The sequence below is a fragment of the Gorilla gorilla genome, chromosome 19, assembly GCF_029281585.2.
Source record: "Gorilla gorilla gorilla isolate KB3781 chromosome 19, NHGRI_mGorGor1-v2.1_pri, whole genome shotgun sequence".
NCBI lineage: Eukaryota > Metazoa > Chordata > Mammalia > Primates > Hominidae > Gorilla > Gorilla gorilla.
The window spans coordinates 43,471,168-43,493,525 of record NC_073243.2 but is presented as its reverse complement, the minus strand read 5'-3'; the positions used below and the strand labels follow the sequence as shown (position 1 = coordinate 43,493,525).

At 38.8% G+C, this 22,358-nt stretch overlaps 1 protein-coding gene across 6 annotated transcripts in view; it reads left to right on the top strand.

Annotated features, from left to right (window-relative positions):
- MAST4 (microtubule associated serine/threonine kinase family member 4) overlaps positions 1–22,358 on the top strand; it is a 569,247-nt gene that overhangs the window by 149,503 nt on the left and 397,386 nt on the right. For all 6 annotated transcript variants that reach the window (XM_055367639.2, XM_031003271.3, XM_055367638.2 and 3 more), the window contains exon 2: positions 10,322–10,475. In XM_055367639.2, the coding sequence (XP_055223614.1) occupies positions 10,322–10,475 (154 nt within the window). The remainder of the gene's footprint in view (positions 1–10,321; positions 10,476–22,358) is intronic.

Here is a 22,358-nt window from a genome sequence, read left to right as displayed (position 1 = left end):
TAATTATCAATTAATCGATCATCGATTAATGATCAATATACAGCTCCGTACTGCTCTGTGCTCCATCCTGGACTGGCTTCTGGGTACCTGAGAAGACTGTAACCTATGTGAGTAAATGCAATTGAAGGCATTAAGCAATACCAGCATTGCCCAGATAACAAGGTAAGGAAAATAATTTATTAGGTGTTGGACCGCAACTCTGCTCAAAGCTGTAGAATTGCTTGTACCTGACTCTGTCCCGACTTTTGCCATGTTGTCTTAATGGTTGTGGTTTTGTGTCTGTGGACTTGGATGGAAGTGTCCCAAGGAAGATGACTGTATCTTTTCTGTTTTCTAGCTTTACCCTTTAACACAATGTCTAGTCCATAGTAGACATTTGGGTAAACAAAATTTTTTAAAGTAATTCTGGGTTGATAGAGTATGTAGGAATAGAAAACCAGAGGAAATCATACACTTGATTGTAACAGAGTGATGAATACTGCGGGACTGCAGGAAGCACAGCGCATAGGCAGTAGGTTGTGGGTGTAGAAATTTGGGTTCTGGTCTGCGTTCGTGCACCAGTCATCTTTCTAAATCTGGGCAGTTCATTTGACTTGTCTGGGCCTCCATCTTCCAGTAAAACCAGGAAATTAAACTACAGATGATTTTTGGGTCCTTTCCACTGCTTAATGTTTTGTGATTCTGTAATTCTTACTTAAAAATTGCCACCATAGAAACCCTAGAAACTACTTGGGTAGCCAGCCAATTAGGATTGAACTGGATCATTTGGATTGGTTGACACCAGGTTCTAAGAATCCTGTCTTTGTGGAGTCTTCTCAGACTGGGGATGTAAGAGGAGGTTAAGGTTGACTTTCCAGAGCTTTGGGCACCTTGCCACAGTAAGCCTTTCTGGAACACAGTCGAACAGAGGAAGAAATGTGGGCTTTGTAGTTGGGCATCTTGGGCTTGATTTCTCATAGTACCTCCTAATGAGCTGAGAGCTGTGAAGGATTTATCTTTCTGAATCCTTTTCCTCTTTGGTAAAATGGGAATACTACTGCCTAGTAGGGAGTCTACTTTCTCTCCCAAAGCTGGAAGCAGGCACATAATGTCAGGTTTTGTGGCATCGTGTGGGAATATTCCCCTCTGACTTTAAATGGAAGGAAGATGACTGGTGAGCAGTATATTCTCTTCCTGCTTGTTAAGCATGGTCAGACTCTTTAGTTATGTTGCTGATGGGGACTTGATGGTATCAGGGCAATTTAATGACTTCAGATAGGTAAACAACTTCAGGCATAGATCAAACACCTAAATAAAGGTCAAGGAAACATCTAGAATATTAAAGTGACAGGAAAATAGGTGATGTATATGCAAAATCAAATTAGTATTTTCCGTGTTCTCCCAGTGTCATTGTTCCTAAAGTAAACTTTGAGAAATGATTCATAATTTGAAAACTATGCACAAAGTGTGCCATGTTTTAAAAAACTATAAAATGATACTAGCTTTATTTTTTATTTTTTACATCTTTAGACTGTTGACTTTATTGCTTAATCACAGTCAGTTGCAATTAAATGCCTACAGTGTGGTGCTCTGTCCTTGGGGCTGTGATGAAATTGTATTGCTGGTGGTGGATGTGTGCATGCGCATGGTGTGTGTGTGTGTGTGTGTGTGTGTGTATGTATGTGTGTGTAGAGAAAAGGAATCGACTTTCTTGAAGTTGAGTTGACAGTTGTGAGATAGCAGTATCAAAGTGCTAATATACATATTTCTCTTGGAAGGGAACAGAGAAAATCAATTCTCTTAAGAAATGAAACTAGTGCTACAGCTCTGTTTATGTGAATGCCACTGTAGTTTGATCTAATACTGTATTTTGGGATGTTTCTGAAACACTTCTTATATTTCTATTGAAGTTTGTGATTCAGAGAATTAATTATAAAACCAAAGATGGAAAATGATATTGGTATCTAGTACATCTTCTAGTTTAAACACATTCCATTGATGCATTCTTTCTTAAAAAATATGGACATTCATTGAGAAAGTGAATTGCAGTGAACGGTTAAATAGTTTGGGTAAATTGATGTTGCTGAGCAAATTATTTGCCTACCAAATCTTTGGTGGCATGAACAATTTTTGCTGAGATTCTATCTGTGCTCTTCCTCTGCCCCGCTTCCTGTTCTCAAAAGCTTTTAGGATGACCTGCAACCACACATAACTCAGCAAGGTGATGCACTCAAAAATAGGTGAAGAGAGACAAAAAGGAAAGTGAGTGTAGGGCGGGGGTTCTCAATAATGGCATTGCTGATGCTTTGAGCTGGATAATTCTTTGTTGTGGGAAGCTGTCCCGTGCATTGCAGGAAATTTAGTTAGCCTCCCTGGCCTGTAGCCAACCCAAGTTGTGACAACCAAAAATGGGTTCAGATACTGCCCCATGTCTTCTGAAGGGTGAGGGGGTGGAGGGAAAATCACTATGAGTTCAGAACTGCTGGTTTAGAGGGTAAGGTGAAATCTGGACCAAGGTTAGCACAGCAGATGGACCCGTGAAGTCTCAGTTGGACATAGGACATGCTATGCTTGTTGGCGATAGGGTGTGGGCTTTGCCAGGGGATTTCTAGGGACTGAAGTAGAGAAACATGACTAGGTATGTGGGTTATGGTGTTCCCAGGATAAAAATAGTCTTAATGCAAGGAACTGAAAGGATTTTCTCTAGATGTTCCTCTCCCCAACTCCAATGAAGTTCCCAGTGGGCAGGGATTTCTGTCTGTTTTGTTCTTTGCCCTTTTGCCAACTGCTGTGTCCAGAGCAATACCTGGCACACAGCCGCTTAATAAATGTCTATAAAAAGAGATGAGTCTTCATAAGGAAGGATGCTATGCAATATAGGCCCTTCTTTACTTGTTTATAAGAACAGAGCAGCAGGATTTATAGGACCCCTTCTTTCCTTCTTTCCTCCCTTCCTCCCTCCCTCCCTCCTTCCTTCCTTCTCTTCCTTCTCTTCCTTCTCTTCCTTTTCTTCCTTTTCTTCTTCTTAGATGGAGTCTCACTGTCGCCAGGCTGGAGTGCAGTGGTGCGATCTCGGCTCACTGCAACCTCTGCCTCTCGGGTTCAAGCAGTTCTCCTGCCTCAGCCTCCCAAGTAGTTGAGGACTACAGGCGTGCGCAACCACACCCAGCTAAGTTTTGTATTTTTAGTAGTGACAGGGTTTCAGCATGTTGGCCAAGATGGTCTCGATCTCTTGACCTTATGATCCACCTGCCTCGGCCTCCCAAAGTGCTGGGATTACAGGTGTAAGCCACCATGCCTGGCTGGGACCATTTCTTATAATATCATTAAATGGAAGAATGCATTCTGGGTGGTATAATCCAACATGACTGTCAGCAAAATCAATTAATAGGTCCCAGCATGGTGTGGTCTAGGACTGTAGAGGTCTTGGTGGTCTGACTCAATCTATAGTTAGATTTTAAGATGCTAGGGAAGGGGCCTTGCATATTCTTCAGGCACTGCAGAGAATAATAAATGTTTTTCTGTTCTTTGAGTGGTATAGAACAGAGATAAGAGTGCCTGAGAGGTGCCACTCAGGAGGGCCAGTTAAATAGAGCTGCTGTAGGTTGTAGCAGACATCAGGCCAAGGGAAGGGGAGGGAGACTTGAGCTGAGCCTAGGGCGATAGTGACATTTATCAGTATCACTTGTTACTGAGTGTGTCTGTGTGCCAGCTCTTTTCATGCATCATCTCTCTGCATCCTAACTGCATCTCTGAGGTCCAGTCTGAGAGAGAGGTAGCTTGCCCAGGACATGACATTGGGATTCTGTTCCTGGCAATTCCCACTGGGGCTAGGTCCCTCACCACTGTACTGCTCCGCTTCATGCCAAAAACATAGCTGCAGATGCCCATAGCATAGGCGATCATGCCCTAGAATTCTGTGCTCTGGAATACAGGTATGAGCATTACAGCCTGAAATAACGAAAATCAGTTTAAATCAAATTCTCACTTGAGCCATAAAAACGAAACACAAACGAAAACCTTGGTATGATTTTAAAGAGTTTAATTTCCTTGTGAACCATTGATGATGATGTACACTCACAGAGATGTTTGCCTAGACAACGAAGTGACTTACTACAGGACAGTGATGTTAATAACCATAGCTGTCATTCATGGTGCACTTCCTTTGTGCCAAGCACTGTCTTAGGTGCTTTACATATATGTACTGTCTTCATCCTTACTGCCACCCCAGTAGATAGATATTTATTTTTACTAACATCTCATGGTTGAGGAAACAGGTGCAGAAATAGTTAAATATCTTAATGAGGATAGTAAGTGTCGGCTCTCATCTGGGCTCCTAACCACTGTGGAATTAGTATGAAACGAATAATGGGTGTTTTAACTATAGAAGCCTGTTCTATCAAATTTTAAAATATTGATTATAGGCTTCGGTTTAAAAGTAGATAAAATCCAATTTTGAAATAAAGTCATTTCAGGTTGCCAATTTGATTCTTTATTGGGTGGCAGGGATGAGAGAGAGAGAGAGCAGTTAATTAGGATCACAAGCATAGTCTCTGCAGTTTTATAATCTATTTTCATATCTTTGGTTTCTTAAGATATTTAATATCGAGAAACAGAATAACTGAACGATGTCTTCATAATCTATGTTATGAATCAGTCTCTTCTCTTTTTTTAAGCATAAAAAGGACTTTACTGGTGAGCCTCTCATTATGTATGCAGATGACATTGGTGATCCCTTTGAACTAATGAACTTTGGCCTTAGGGCACGTGCATACTGGATGAGTCTTTAAAATGCATGTGCTACATCTTGGGGATGAATGCGGGCTTACAGAAAAGAGTGGAGGAGGAAAAGATTGGATTGATTTGGACAAATATATATGCTAGCAGGGATACAGTTAAAAAGTTCAATGGTTATTTAGGAATTACCTTTGGAGTTAGCTGTGTTCAAAAATTAGCATATTAGTTTGGTATATGGAACAGATTCTTTCAAATGATGTGGTTTGCCATAACCTAAGGGTCTTTTACACACATGAAGTGTTCAGTTTGTCAAAATACTAGAGACTCACTTTAGTTTCCAGTATGTCACCTTGAATAACATTTAATATAATTTTATTCTATTTTTTCAATAATTAAAGCCCTTTATGGCATGTGTTTTCTATTTTTTTCCTGTTATATTTTAAAGTACATATCAGAGATTTGCAATTGATTTGCTCTTTCCACCAATATTTACAGGTGCTTTTTATGTAGTTTGCAGTGTTCTAGGGATACAGCAGTGGACAAAACAATGTAGTGCATAATTTCATGTAACTTTAATTTTAGCAGGGGGAGAAGAGCAAGAAACAAGTACCAAAGATCTCATATGTCATGTGGTGATAGATGCTCTGAAGAAAAATAAGAACGAGAAATAAAGGTTGAGCGTGCTGTTTTACATAGGCATTTACAGAGGGCATCCCAGGAAGAGTGACATTTGAATAGAGACCCAGAGGACAGAGGGGGCACAATAGCTAATATCTGGAATGTGTCGCAGGTAGAGGAAATGATAAATGTAAGGTCCTGGGTGGGAAGAGCCTGGGGCATCCAAGGTCTGGCAAGAGACCAAGGTGGATTGAGTGGAGTGGCAGGAGCTGGGACTAGAGAGGACTCCAGCAGTGGAATTGGAGCATCTGGCTTCATGGTTTAGAAGGGTCACTGCTGTGGTGCTGAGAGGATGGAAGCACAGAGACCTCTTGAGATGCTATTGCAAGAGAGAAAGGGGATGGCAGGGACAAGGGTGGTAGGCATAGAAATGGTGAAGTGATCTTGGGTGTATTTTGGAAGTTGAGCCTGGAGGATTTACTAGTTGGATATGGAGTGTGAAAGAGAAGTTAAGAACAACTGAAAGATTTTGTGACCTGAGTAGCTAGAGAAAACAGAATTGCCATTTACTGAAATTGGAAAAAGCTTTCTCTTTCTGCTTATATGACCACTGTTAATACTTAAAAACTATGAATTACAGAACCCATGTGCTTGGGAATAGAAGTGTCTGAAAATGAGGTCAGAGAAAATTGTCAGTTAAGAGGCTGAAAGTTCTGTGTTTGTGGACAGTTCTAATATGCCTTTTTATAGACAGATGGGTGGTATTACTAGGGCATATAGCCGTAGATAAAGAAATCTGTGGTGCATATTTGCAGATGGTCGTGATGGTGATGGCGGAGACATTAACAAAAATTAGATCGAGGCTTGTAAATGATGTGCCTTCATTTTTACTTTTTAAAATTTATTCTTTTAATTGAAAAATAAAAATTCTACATATGTATATGCATCATAATGTCTTAAAATATGTATGTGTTGTGGAATGGCTAAATCAAGCTAATTAACATGTATTACCTCACATGCTTATTTTTGGGGAGTGAGAACACTTAAATCTACTCTGTGATTTTCAAGAATACAGTACATTGCTATTAAATATTAACTATGTGCTTTTAATTCATCTTCATTGATATGGCCAAGCCACAATGTCATCGTGGAGGATCTGTTTTTTTCTCAGCCTGATAATTTGTAAAACAGCATATAATGGGTGGGGGCAGTAAATACAGAAAATATAGGTATAGAATTCTGGTGATTGGCATTTCTATAGAACTGACAGTTTTGGAAACTTTCTTTCAATTCTGCCTCACACTTCCCTTGGTTATATACCTTTTATCCCTTAAGATGCTAACATGTATCCTGTGATAAACTGCTAGCGAGAGCGGGTGTACATCACTCACTTGTAGGTGGTATACTGTGCCCCTGTCTGACTTCTGCATTCAATAATATTAAAGGAATCCTTCCAAATTTTCTATGGCTCTTGTTGGAGGTGGTAAGAACTAACGTAGGAAATTTTAAGCAAATCAAGTCACACAAATCAGTATTTACTATTGGTGCATGAGGTAAGGACATATTGCTGTTTCAATGCAGGATACTTTGTGGCCAGCAGCATGTAGGTGACCACGGAGTAGGACCTGGCCCTCTAGGAGTACACAGCCTGCTTAGGGAGAGGAACCACAAGTATTTGAAGCAGGGGTATCATGCCCAGGCTTAGATGCCCTTGAACATCAGTGAAAGTTTCAAGACAGCCTCTGTCTTTAGTTCAACTCCTTGTAGTATGAAGACTTTGGGAGTCTGGAAAAGTTGGAAAACATTAAAAGGGAATCATTTAAAGGACAAAGTCCAAAGTGACATGTTGGATGTCTACCATAAGCTCTAGGGTGTGATGAAGTGTCTTAAAAGGGATCATGAGTATTTGACTCAGGACAAAAAATGAAAAATAAATTGCAGGGCTGCAGTGGACCATTTTGAGAAGCTTTGACTAATTGTAGAAAGAATAGTAAAGCCACTGACAACAGAGCAAATTTGGAAAAATGATCTATTTAGAGAGAGCCTGTTGGGAGTGTGATTGGATGTGAAGAGGAAATGGGATCTTGGAGCACTGCACTATGCTTCTAGGTTTTCTGCTCATACTGTGCCTGAAACATTGGCAGCCCTCACAGTTCACTGCCTCAGTTTTCCCAGATTTAAAATAATACTCCCTTCTTGTGATTTTGATTAAAAACCTTGGCTTGTGGACTAATAGCTCATGTCTATATATGTGGGATATGTGATGAATTAGGTTTTTTTTCTGTTTTCTCCTTGATTTCCTTCTCTTTCTTCCACATTTGTTTCATGTCTTTTATGGCTTTCTTGGAAATATGTATGAAAATTACCTAATTCCTATTTAGGAATTATCTTCTTTCCTCTGCTTGTTTTTCTACCCGCTGTTAATTTGTGATACAACAGTCTTCCCCAGAGTAATTAATTGTAATTCTACAAGCTGAAAAAATTTAACATCAGGTGAAAAATAAGTAGCAGATGCTGATGAACCTTAAATGGGAAATATTTGTACTTTATGCAGCTGTCACTCATAATTAAGAGAAAATAAGTAAGTAGAATGGACCCTAACTTGTTTGATTGCTTCACAGGGTAGGCATCTATTCTTAGTGCATTTACTAGGACTATTAAATAGTAGCTGTTATGGAACGTTTTGTTCAATGTCTATGGCACATTGCCACCTTGTGGCTGCAAATTTGTCTTGTAATGTGAAAGTAAATTTTTTAATGTTAAGTCTACCTGATATAATCTTATGTTACATTTTTCCTGGTATTTATACTTTACCTTGCTCACAAAAGATTTGAGACACCTTATAAGACTACATAGAATATAGGATAAGAGAACTTAAGAGAATATTCTTGTTCTTAGAACAGGCATGTTGAAGTATTTGGAGGGGGGGTGAAGAATCATACTGCCTGCAACCAACAGTCCCCGTGCATGTGTGAAGAGGAGAGAGAGCAAAAGTGGTGTGACAAAAGGTTAACTCGCCATTGAGAATATGGGTGTTTACTGTTCCTGTAAGTTTTCTGTAGTTGCAAATGTTTTTCTGAAAAGTTTCTAATCTAAAAATTGGCAGAAAAAATAATTGGGGTATGAGCACAAAATGGAGCCAAAAAGGAGGCAAAAATAACCTCTACATTCTTTAATGATCTGACTCTAGATGAACTCAGTGATTTGGTTCTGCATTTTCTAGAGGCTATATGGAAACTTCTCCTTGGAGGCCCTCCTAAATAGGACACTGATGTAATAAACAGCAGCCCTCGACAAATACCTTGTGATAAGTTCAGCTCTGCATTTGAAAGGGTGTGTTTTTTTTTTTCCTTTTTCACAAGTGCACTCTGGAGTCCCTTTTTCCTACTGATCTGGCTTTGATCTTGGAGTGGATGGGCAGCTAGTTCTTCAAGGGCCTCTCACTAAAATACTGACCGGCAATGAGTGTGAGACGGTACTTACAGAGAAGTGCTTGAAATCCAGGTGTTAGGTCTTACTAATGAATACAGTTATGCTTAGGGGAATCTTTTAGTAGCTAAGCCGATGAGGTCTGTTCTATCTCAACTAACTTGGGAAGGGTTGCTCATAAACAGGATCAAATTTCCTTTTGTGCAATAGTTTTATAGAACTGTTATTATTAAATAAATAGAAATAAATATTTCTATTTATTTAATTATTTTTTATTTATTTTTTGAGATGGGGTCTTGCTCTGTTGCTCATGCTAGAGTGCAGTGCTGCAATCATGGCTCACTGTAGACTTGACCTCCTGGACTCAAGAGAGTCTCCTGCCTTGGCTTCCCAAAATGCTAGGATTACTGATGTGAGCCACTATGCTCGGCCTGTGCAATGACTTTGAATATGATGCAGTGCATGGACAGACAAAATGGATGACCTAGTCTCCAGATTTCTATTTCTTATAAATACATCCATGATAATCTTAACCTGAAAAAATTTGACAAGTATAACCAGGTGATCACCTCTTTTCCCCATGAAAACAAAACAAATCTCAGTGAAGCGGCTCTTAAAATGCCCGGCTTTGAATAATGTTATTTGACTTTTCTGTTTTTAAATTTCTACAGAGTTAACCTTTTTATGTACTTTTTTGAGGGATCTTTAATAACTAACTGGACATATGTAGGTGTACATGAAAATTTTTGTCCTTTGCAACTATATTAGACACATATTCATATGTACTTACTTGAAGGTGAACATTTTAGATGGTATGGCTCTATTAAGTATGAGAGGCTTTCTTACAGAAACAGGCAGTCTTGAAATAAGTGTTGTGACACAAGGGATTCTTTTGTAGAATGCTGTCTCTTGAAGTGATTTTGGTTTCTCTGATTCTTGTGACAGGTTTTCTTTTAAAAAGCTGTAAAGTGATGTAGGGATGTATTGATTTCCATTAAGGGCTAGGGTACTTAGAAATTTCTCTCCTGTACAACATATATTTGTGAGCGATATGTGAATTTTCTTTTGTAACCAACTAAAGAGAGTGATCTATTGCTTCTCTATAGAGCGACAATCTTCAATTTTGGGGGAGACCATGTACAGAAAGACATGTTTTATGTAGTGACCTAGGATACACACACATACACGTATAACTGAATAAAACATTTCATGAAACAATACTTTTCCTTTCTTCATTGGACTGTGATAATTTCTATTCTATTGCATTAAAAAACACCAGTCACAATCTACCAAACTTGATTTCATGACCCACTAATGTGCTGTGACCCACAGTTTGAAAATCACTGCTGTCGAGATTTTGCAGCAAGCCAGACTCTCTTTCGGATGGAAGATGTGACAGTGAAATTCTAAATTCTCTAACGTAGCAAAATTGAACACAGTGTTGGGAGAATGGAGTTTGAGAAGGAAAAGAAAGGAAGAAAAAGTGTGAATGATTGGTCTTTCATTCTAGGCCGTGTTGATGCCCTAGCCAGTGATGCCGTTCTTCCTCTTTCTGCAGCTTGACCACATATTATCCCCTCCACCCATGCCGTTTCGGAAATGCAGCAACCCAGATGTGGCTTCTGGCCCTGGAAAATCACTGAAGTATAAAAGACAGCTGAGTGAGGATGGAAGACAGCTAAGGCGAGGGAGCCTGGGAGGAGCCCTGACTGGTGAGTCGCGGTGGCTTGGATGAGAGAAGGAATTGCATTTCTTTACAAGGTCCTGCATGGCCCCAGAGTTCCACATGTAATCAGCTTGCTTAAGAATGGGCCTGCCTCTGCAGACCAGTTCATAAAAATCTTATCGAATCCAGAAAGCAGTTAAATTGAAAATTTTATTAATAAACTTTGCTGAAATATAATTTACATGCAGTGACAATATCCCCAATTTATTTATTTATTTATTTATTTATTTATTTATTTATTTATCTATTTTTTGAGACAGTCTCGCTCCGTTGCTAGGCTGGAGTGCAGTGGTGTGGCGTGATTTCGGCTCACTGCAATCTCCGCCTCCCAGGTTCAAGCGATTCTCCTGCCTCAGCCTCCTGAGTAGCTGGGATTACAGGCACACACCACCACGCCCAGCTAATTTTTGTATTTTTAGTGGAGACGGGGTTTCACCACGTTGGCCAAGATGGTCATGATCTCTTCACCTCGTGATCTGCCTGCTGCGGCCTCCCAAAGTGCTGGGATTACAGGTGTGAGCCACCGCACCCGGCCAATATCCCCAATTTTAAGTTTACATTTGGATGGATTTTTGCAAATTTATACCTCAGTTTAACTACTGCCGTGATCAGGATATAAAATGTTTCCCATGCTCTTCCTAGTCAAACCCACCCTCTACTGCCACCCTCAACTCCAAATCCTTGGCCCTAGGCAGCCATAGATCTGCTCTGTTATTATAGATTAGATGGACCTTATCAAGGGGTTTACATTAATGGAAGCAGAGTATCTACTCCTTTGTGTCTGGATTCTTTTGCTCAGTGTGATGTTTTTAAGATTCACCCATGTTGCTGTGTGTGTTAGTAGCGTATGTTTAACTTTATAAGAATAGGTTCTAGTGTTCTATACTACTGTAGGATAACTGTAATTAACAAATATATATAATTTCAAATAGCTAGAGGAATGATATTGAATGTTCCCAACACAAAGAAATGATAAATGTGTGAGATGATGAATATGCTAACTACCCTGATCTGATCGCTATACATTATATGATTGGAACATCACTAGTACCTCATGAATATGTAGAAATTATTCTTTGTTAATAAAAATAAAATTAGAAAAGAAACTGCTAAACGGTTTTCTAAAATTGTGCCGTTTTACATTCCTGACAGGTATGGATGAACGATCCAATTGCTGTGCGTTCTTGCTAACCTGTGGTATTGCCAGTTTTAAAAATTTTAGCCATTTTCAGTGTTACATAGATGTATCACATTGTGGGTTTCATTTATGTTTCCTTGGTGACTAGATAATCTAGAACACCTTTTCAAGTGCTTATTGGACAATTATTTGTATCTTGTGAAGTATTGGTTCAATTCTTTCACCCCTTTTTAAATTTCATTGTTAAAATTGAGAAATTTTCAAATCCAGAAAACTCACAAATTATTTTTGACTGCAAAATACCCAAATTAAGATAAGTTAAAGCCTAGCTTTTAAAAGGTAACTCACCACTTAAAATTGTACGTTATTAACTATATACCACTGAAAGCTGGATTTCTGTTATTTCATCAGAGTACTTTTTCCTCTAGATATAAATATTTTCACGGAACTTTGTTTCTTAAAATCCCCAAACAGAGTTTTCTTTCTACATGATGGTCTTGTCTACCAGTTTAAAAATGGCCTGGAAAGTAAGTTGAATTACTCATTTTTTTTTTTTTTTTTGGAGAACTATGGATTTTGACTTTTTGAAGATGAAATTTCTGGGAACAGAAGTGCTACTGCCACATGATTAGTGGAGCCTGGGACATCTGACCCTGTGTGCCACTCTGCTGGAACAAAAGGCCAAACTACCTCAGGCCAAGGGGGAGAAATTCATCGAAAAAACTGCTGCCGTTTAAGGCAAATCTTTTCCCTTGAGTTTACTGATGCTCTTCTAATGCTTGATAGGATATTTTTCTTTGCTTTTGTTTCATAAATGCAGACTATTTGCTTTTTAAAGTAGGAGATCCCAAAGATTATTCTCTTATAGGTAAGAAAATTAAATCTTAAAGGTTAAAAGACTCATCCTTTTATTTATTAATTTCACTTAGGAAATTTACTTACCTTGATTCAACTATTTTTGATAGATAGGAGGGGCAGTAATTATTCTATCCACTTTTGCTAAAGCAGTTTACATAAAGCTTTCAAATAATGCAAGGGCATGGCTGTTGTTGATCAGATATATGATCTCAAACATGAAATTTGGCCTTTAGCTTTGAAAATAAATAGCTGGACTTGATTCTCTTGTCATAATTTTAACAGCTCTAGCAAGTCTATCCTTAGACAATTAGTTCGCTACACAATTACTTTTGGTAACTAAATCTTTGGTCAGATAATTTTTTTAAATGTTTAATAGTCCTTAGAAGAGCTAAAAAAAAATCCATCGAACATCAGCCTGTTTTTGAAGACAGTTCCTTGAAAATTATATTAGAATATGAAAAAAAAACATTTTAAATTGTTCCTCTGTGTGGTTTAGCTGAAGATTTAATGAAATAATATATACAAAGCAGCTAGCCCAGGCAGCTATTAGTATTATGTGCATAACTAATTGAATTTGGGGGGATTTGGAGTTGATGGGGGTGGCATGAGCTCATGGAAATGAGTTTGGTACCCTTATCGACTGGCTTGCTGCTTGGTGTTAGGCACTGTGTTCATGTCAGGCTAGTGTCAGATGTTGGAGCACAGAGAAGACAGCATCTTCCCTGATCTTTAAAAAATGTGTTTTCCACTAGTTTTAGGTAACCAAATAATCACATGTGATCTCATCTTGGGACATACCCTGTTGCTAAACTTAAAATAAGTCATACTGGGTTTTCCATCAGAGGCCCATGCCTGATCTAATCTGTTACTTAACAACTGACCACCTTCTCATTGTTTTACTTTGTTTTAATCCAAGGATCTTTCTTTGGCAGCATTCGGCTTTCCTCAAAACAAAGATTTTTAGTTTATGGCTGGACAGTTTTGCCAACCAATTATCCTTGATACGGTTCACTAAACTTTTAGCTTTTTGAAAGGAAGATCTGTGATCAATTTATATATTTATCTCTTATAATGATAGCTAATATTAAAAGCTTACTGTGTAGCAGGCATTGTGTTTAGGGAATTACATTTACTGGCTTATTTAATCCTTATAACATCTGTGTGTGTCTATGAGGGAGACACTGTTAGCTCATTTTACACATAAGAACACTGAGGCACAGGCAGGTTAAGTAACTTCCTTGAGGTCACAGTCCTCACAACAGAAGGCGAGGATTTGAACCCTGGCATCATGGCTCCAGAGTTCATGCTCACAACTGCTACACTGTTCCTAGCATAGTCAGTACCTAGTAGGTTTTAAATAAACTCTTAATTCCAGCAGTATTAACTGGAGTGAATCTTAGGTGGGAAAATAGTTCACTCAGTTCAAATTTGTGGTTGGCTCAATCTGTAGGGCTCCCAGTCGTTTAACTGTAAAAATAAAGTAAAACTAGGCAATTAGTACATATTTAAAACCTTAAAATTCACACATTGGTCGACCCAGAAATTTGACTTCTCAGAATTCATCACAAGGAAATAGTCATATGTCAAGAGAATTAACCCTAGTTATATATAAAGCAGTACCACTTATAATAATTAAAATTTCATATTATCTAAATAGCTGGCAAATGAATACTGCTTAAACATATTATGGTATGCACATAAAATGGAAAACAATTGTAAACATTAAAGTTCATATTATAAAAAATATGTTTTAATATTGAAAGAGACTCACGATATATTAATGTGAAATCCCATTGTTAAATGGTCTCATAGTGTCTCATACTTCCTAAAACTTACTGTATTTGTAATTAAATAATTGTATACAGACGGTCCCCCACTAACTATGGTTTGGCTTTTGACTTTTCAAGTTTATGATGAGTTTAGTGGGGTATGAAATGCATTATTGACTTAAGATATTTTTTACTTCTGATGGGTTTATCTGGATGTAACCCCACTGTAAGATGAGGAGCATCTGTCTTTACTGAGGAGGAGGAAAACAATTACTTTCTGCTAAGGAATTTTCTCAAATTGGAGTGATGGTTGAGTAGGCTTCCTTTAAAAATGGGCAAGTGAAGGATGCTATGGCCTTTTTTATACCCTGCAGCTTAATCCATGAGATAGTTTTTGAACCCGAGTTTTTCTGTGGCATTTGGTGGTATATCAGTCAGCAACAGTAATGTTGCATAACTGCAAACATCTCAATGGTAGACAACAAGAAGTATTTTTTTCTTGTTCAGATGGCTATAGGTTAGTTGGGGTTTGGCTGTAGGTCACTCTGGGCCCTACTGGGCTTGGTTCCAGGTTGCAGTTTGGGTCCAGATTTGTTCTATGTGTCTACCTTCTTTAGACCAGCAGCTACCGAAGGCATCATCTCCTTATGAAAGACAGGAGCATGAGAGGGCAAGTTCTCCTGTACAGGCACATTTCAAGGTTCTGCTGGTGTCATATCTGCTAATTTTATATTGGCTGAAGCAAACGGCATGGTGAAGCCCAGAGACAAGGGGTAGAAGCACACTTCACCTTGATACCTTGTCCAGGATGCAGGTACAATCATGTGCCACATAAAGTCATTTTGGTTGGTGATGGGCCATATGTATGACAGTGGTCCCATAAGATTATAATGGAACTGAAAAGCTCCTATTATATGGTAATGTCTAGATGATCCTGACTCTGCATAGGCCTAGGCTAATGTGTTTGTGTCTTAGTTTTTAAACACAAAAGTTTAAAAAGTAAAAGAAAAAAATAGAAAAAAAAGCTTATAGAATAAGGATATAAAGAAGAAAATGTTTTTGTACAGCTCTGCAATGTGTTTGTATTTTAAGCTAAGTGTTATTACAAAAGTCAGAAAGTTTAAAATTAAGAAGTTTATAAAGTAAAAGTTACAGTAGGCTAAGGTTAATTTATTAAAGAAAGAAAAATATTTTTTAAATCAGTGTAGCCTAAGTGTACATTGTTTCTAAAGTCTACAGTGATGTCCTAGGTCTTCACGTTCACTCACCACTCACTGACTCCCCGGTAGCAACTTCTATTCCTGCAGACTCTATTCATGGCAAGTATCCTATACAGGTGTACCACTTTTTATCTTTCATTTTATATTTTAAGGTAGCTTTTCTATGTTTAGATATGCACATACTGATCATTGTGTTGCAGTTGCCTACAGTATTAGGTGCAGTTGCATGCTATACACGTTTGTAGCCTAGGAGTAATAGGCTATATACCCTGTAGTTTGGTTGCACAGTAGGCTACACCATCTAAGTTTGCATAAGTACACCCTATGATGTTTGCACAATGACAGAATTGCCTAAGGAAGCATTTCTCAGAATGTATCCTTTTTGCTAAGCAATGCATGACTGTATATACAGTTGTCCCTCAGTAGCCGCAGATTCCAGGTTCCAGGATACCGAAGTTCATAGTTGCTCAAGTCACTGATATAAAATGGTGTAGTATTTGCATGTAACCTATGCGTATCCTCCTGTAAGCTTTAAATCATCTCTAGGTGATTTATATCACCTAATACAATGTAAATATTAATATTCTATAAATAATTGCTGTACTGTATTTTAACATTTGTATCATTTTTATCGTATCAATATTTATGTTTTTTCCAAATATTTTTGATCCACAGTTCGTTGAATCTGGATGTGACAGCTGACTGTAATGTTACTCCAGGGGAGTAAAGAATTGGAACTGATAATTCAGTCTATCCTAGTTAGCTTCTTAAAAAAAATCTTTTACAATAAAATATTTTATTTAACTATTTTTAAGTTTCAAAGTAATATGTATTCAATGTAGACAATTTAGAAAATACAGAACAGTATAATGAAAAAGCCCAAAACCCCATAATTTCACTATGCATAGGCACTCATGATTGAAACGTTCGCATTTTCCTCCCTAGCTAAACTTTTGAATCGCTAAGGGCATTAGATTAAAGACGAGAAAATAACCAGTGCCTTTTTTGCAGGGCTGGCATTTAAACAATAGACCCGGAGCTCACTATGCACATTACTGCCTGGATTTTTATTTTAGAGGCTGATGTGTTTCCTGTCTTGAAGGTCCACAGCTTGCTAAATAAGTACCTAGAAGCCTCATGTAAACATTGACTGAGCTTTGGAACCCCCTGATGAGGAAGTGGAACATTATTCTAATCATTATACAGACCCTTAAGTCTGGGTATTGTTGGTAATATGCCTCACAGCTCACAGTGAGGAAGCTGCAGAATGAAGGACAGAATCTTGGGATCTTGAATCCTGGCTTCTTGATATGCAAATGCATGCCCCAAATCCTTGTCCTGCATTCTACAGCTGTGATGTATGTTACAGCCTTAACAGCCAGAGAATGAGTGCTGCTTTTCTCCACGAAGAGAGTTGTGTTTTTTTCTCCCCCCCCAAATGTTTGGGTTGGTTGGAATGTAAAAGAAAGACAAAAATCTATATATGTTTATAACATGCACATAATAATAAGAAATCAGCTTTGCAGACAATATAAACTAGAATTTTAAAGCTGTTAGAATCATGACGTTCTATCTTGGGAAGAAAGTTGAGAGGGTTTTCTTTTTTGGACTATGGAAATCAATTTGGAATAACGTCTGAAAATTTTTAAAACGGCATTTTTTAGTGTTTTTTTTTTACTTAAAGAGAGAAAGGAACAACACAATCCCAGAAAACATTCTTTCCTTTAAAATTAACCTGGAAGCTATTGCTTTTAATTACTGTGTAGTACCCAATGGGTTTCTCATCCTAAAAGCCTCCTTAGCTTAGTGGGCAAGCCTGAAATAATTCAGATTAAAGATAATTTATATAAAGTATGGCTGTTTTATGGGTAGCTTTGGTATTTACTAAATATCACACTTAAATACAACTTAAACCTTCCTATACACTCCAGATTTCTTCAGTTTTGTAGCACCATCAAAAGAATGCCTGTATAAAAATGGTGTGTGTTTAGATAATGCTACATGCTATGACAAGCAAACCAGAAAATATCAATGGCTTAACACAATAGTAGTTTATTTCTTGCTCATGTAGTAGTTCAAAGTAAATGTTTGGGTTCATAGGCAACTTTCCTCCCGTGGTGACTCAGGGACCCACATTCCATCTTCTGGTTTTGCTCTTCTTAATAGCCTTGAGGTACCGTTTCCAGTTGGCAGAAGTGGAAAGAGAGAGGAGAAAACCTTCTGACTTCTTAAAAGTCCCAGCCTGGAAGAGACATGCTAATTTCCATTCCTATTCTTTTAGAAAGATCTAATCACATGGTCACAGATGAATGTAAAGTGCACGTGTGTGTGTGTGTGTGTGTGTGTGTGTGTGTGTGTGTGTGTGGTGCTAGGGAAATATGGTCCCTGCTGGCCTTGCCTCAGCATTCAGCTAGATAAGAGATGGGGGAGCAGGGCACTTACTAAGTCAGGAAAGACTAGGAGAGAAACAGATTTTAACAAAGACATAGGATGTGATGAATTCCGTTTTGAGTATGTTTGAAATGCCCGATAAGACATGATAAATAGGCATGTCAGGTAGGACTGTGGAATCACAGAAGGAGAGAAGCATCTTCAGAGGAGGAAATGATGGCAAACCATATATTGGCTGCATGTGCGAGAGTAAGATGAGGACAGGAAAGTCTCATTGGATGGGACAATGTAGTCACTGAGTAGTCTTGGACCTGGAGAGAGTATTAGGGTTCTCTAGAGGGACAGAACTAATAGGATATATATATATATATATATATATATATATATATATATATATATATATATATATATATATATATTTTTATATATATTTATTTATATATATATATATATTTTTATATATATTTATTTATATATATATATATATATATACACATACACACACACACACACGCACACACACACATATATATATAAAGGGGAGTTTATTAAGTATTAACTTACATGATCACCAGGTCCCACAATAGGCCATCTGCAAGCTGAGGAGCAAGGAGAGCCAGTCCGAGTCCCAAAAGTGGAGAACTTAGAGTCTGATGTTTGAGGGCTCCAGGGCAGGAAGCATCCAGCACGAGAGAAAGATGTGGGCTGGGAAGCTAGGCCAGTCTTGTCTTTTAATGTTTTTCTGCCTGCTTGTATTCTAGCCATGCTAGCAGCTAATTAGATAGTATCTACCCAGATTAAGGGTGGGTCTGCCTTTCCCAGCCCACTGACTCAAATGTTAATCTCCTTTGACAACACCCTCACAGACATATCCAGCATCCACACTTTACATCCTTCAATCCAATCAAGTTGACACTCAGTATTAATCATCACAAGTAGGGAAGTGCAGACAGAAGCGAGAGTGGGATGGGATAAGACAAAATAGTCATTAAGGAATCAGAGATGGCTTATATCTGGATAAACAGAAGTACAGATAACTCTTTTGAGAAGAAAATGTGCGATGAAAGGGACTAGAAATATAAAGTATGAGCTGGAAGGGTATGAAGGGTCAGTGAGATCCATCTTAATGTGGGAGTCAGGAGAACTTGTTTGTAAAGCACTGAAGATGGTTTGGGTGAGAGAGACAACAGCTGAAGAAGGTGTTTGGAGGAACAGGGCTGGGTATCCAAAGCACATGTGAAAGGGTTGACCTTTTATAGGAGGAGGGGCACTTCCCACATTGTCACAGGAGGAAGGAGGAGAAAACAGATGCCAAAGCAGGTAGTTCAAGTGCACCTATACCATGGAATACTACTTGGCAGTAAAAAGGAACAACTGTTGATACATGCAGCAATCTGGATGAATGTCCAGAAAATTATGTTAAGTGAAAAAGTCAGTCCAAAGAGGTTATACTGTATAATTCCACTAATATATAACCTTCTTACAATGATAAAATTATAGAACTGGAGGACTGATTCGTGGTTGCCAGGGATTAAGGAGGGGATGAGGTAGGAGGGAAGTAGGTGTGGCTATAAAAGGGCAACATGAGGGATCCTTGCGATGATGGAAATGTTCTTTATCTTGACAGTCTCAATGTTCATTCTTGGGTTGTGATATTGTACTAAGGGTTACCATTGGGGAAACTGGGTAAAGAGTTCTGTATTATTTCTTGTAACTGCATGTATATCTATAATTATATCAAAATGAGATAATTTTAAAAATTATATCAGTAATCTTAATACATTTGCTTTAAAAAAAAAAGCAGAGAGTTATTGGATTTAATGGCTTCATTTTTCTCAGTGCATTGTGAGAGACCATGGGGGAAGGGGTTCAGCTGGGAGGGTTATATGGGAATTGAGAAGAGAAGGAGATATGATATAGTCTTGAAGAGTAAGAAGGGAAGCTATAAATGTAGTAGGATTTCTTGAAAGCATTGACAGCCCATTTAAAGTCTGAGATCATGAATTGAAAGTGAAGCCGGTCTACGTGTTTGTGCAAAAGGTTAAAGCACCTGAGCAATTCATGTACTGGGTATACTGGTTCCAGAAAACAGAAAGAGGCCTGGTCAAGGGTCATTCATAAGAGTGGTGAGGAGGGTGGACCTGAGCTGTACAGGAATGAGAGGCAGTTTTAGTGCCCATGGTGTGATATTTCTGGGGCTCGAGCCAAAGCCAGTGGGAATTTGGAAAGAGGACTAGAAGCTGGGACTTGGGTGCATGGCGGGGCTGGGGAGTGAGCAGCGGGTGGACTGAGTTTGACTTAACGAGCCCCTGAAGAATGACTGAAATGTTAATATAGTCATGCATCGCTTAATGACGGGGATACATTTAGAGAATGTGATTTCCTAATGCAAACATCATAGAGTATACTTACACAAACCTACCTGGTTTAGCCTACTGTAACCTATTGCTCCTGGGTTACACATCTTTACAGCATGTTACTGTACTGCATACTGTAGGCAACTGTAACACAATGTATAACAAAATGTAACATAAGTATTTATGTATCTGACATACCTAACATAGAAAAGGTCCAGTAAAAATACAATATTATCCTGTTACAGGACCGCCCTCCTATGTGTAGTCCATTGTTGACCAAGACATTATTATGCGGTACATGACTATGTTTTGAAATTTGGCACCATTTGAAATTTTTAAAGGGCAAAGATCTTTACAATTCTCCTGATGGTGCTCTCTTGTGATACTCCCAATTTGGGTTCTTGGCTCTTCGCCAACCAGAAGAAAAAGCCCAGATCCACATAGAATTTACACTTAAGGTTTTACTGACTTAAAAACATCCTGCTGGTATTTGTTTTACTAGTTCTTAATACATATAAAATCGCTATGCTGAAGGCACATAACTAATAACAAGAATTCTCTTGAGTCGGTCTAGTGTTGTTTTAGAACTTAAAAAATTGTGTAGTTCATCAGTAATAGCTTATGAAGCTGAAGAATGTCTCTACATATTTTTCTGAGTCACCAGGCAATAAACAGGCAATTCTGTTAGCATCTTCTTCCCGGTGACAATGCATGATTTTAAGAAGCTTTAAAACCATTTATTGTCTTTACTGCTCCTATGACAGTTTATATCCTGGATATTTTGTTTGCTATCTAGGTGTTCTAAATAGAAGGTGTGACTACTTTGATGTATTTTTGTAAGTGTTGCAGTTCCTCCTTGTCAGGAGTAGTAAGGTCTCATGAGACCTAGACTTAATGGGAGGCGCAGCTGTCAGCGAGTTCCTTTGGCAGATGCTGCCTCCCAGTGGCTCTCTGTCAGGGAGCCTTCTGCCGGAGCTCATCTCCCATGCAGATGGTCTACCGATGAGTCATTGCCCCTCTAACAGGCTCATGTGGTGGTTCCCAGACCCAGGTCACCTGCCACTTAGAAACTGCCAAGTGGCCACCACCTTGTTCAGAGCGACGCTGCAGCCTCTTGGAAGCCCAAATCTCTCCTTCAGGCATTTTGCACCAGTGACAAGACAGGCATGAGGGGAAAATTAAGGAAAGAGGCTGAATGAGGACTTTAAGAATCAGAGTCATTTCTCTTATACCCGGGGCAGGTGAGAGACTGGGCTCTTTGCTTTGATGTGTACCTGAGCCCTGGATAGTGTTGGGAGCCATGCTTCGTTAGCAAATCGGCGCTTCAGAAATCAGTTTTACAGTTCTGTACCTGATAGTTTGAAAAACTTAACACTTGGACCTGAGTGTTAGTTAATGTTTTCCATAGGAGGCACAGTTTCTCTGAAGATGCTTGAAGCCCCCTTTGCAGAGCAAAAGGTAATATAGGCCTTCAATCACTGTTGACATAGAATTTCAAGATTACTGGGGCAGGAAAATACTCAGATACAGCTAAACCATTATCAGCTGCAAAATATGTTGGCTATCTGGACCTTTGGCTCGGTGTGTTAAATGTGGCAAACCAAACTCAGTAACTGGAATTCTTCAACATGCACCAGAGAGGAGGATGTCTGGTAGTCATTTAAAGTTTTTTCTGGTTTGATTTTAAAAGTTGTATGTCTGTAAATATATTTCTTTCTTTTCTTTCTTTCTTTCTTTTTTTTTATTTGAGACGGAGTCTCACTCTGTCACCCAGGCTGGAGTGCAGTGGTGCAATCTTGGCTCACTGCACACTCCGCCTCCCAGGTTCACACCATTCTCCTGCCTCAGCCTCCTGCGTAGCTGGGACTGCAGGCACCCGCCACCACACCCGGCTAATTTTTTTTGTATTTTTGGTAGAGACGGGGTTTCACTGTGTTAGCCAGGATGGTCTTGATCTCCTGACCTCGTGATTTTCCCGCCTCAGCCTCCCAAAGTGCTGGGATTACAGGCATGAGCCACCGCGCCTGGCCTGTGTGTAAATATATTTCTATCAGGAGACTTTGTATGCCAATTAGGCTAATGAAGAAACTTAAACCAAAAATGTATAGAGTAACAGGATCCGTGAACAGAAGGCTT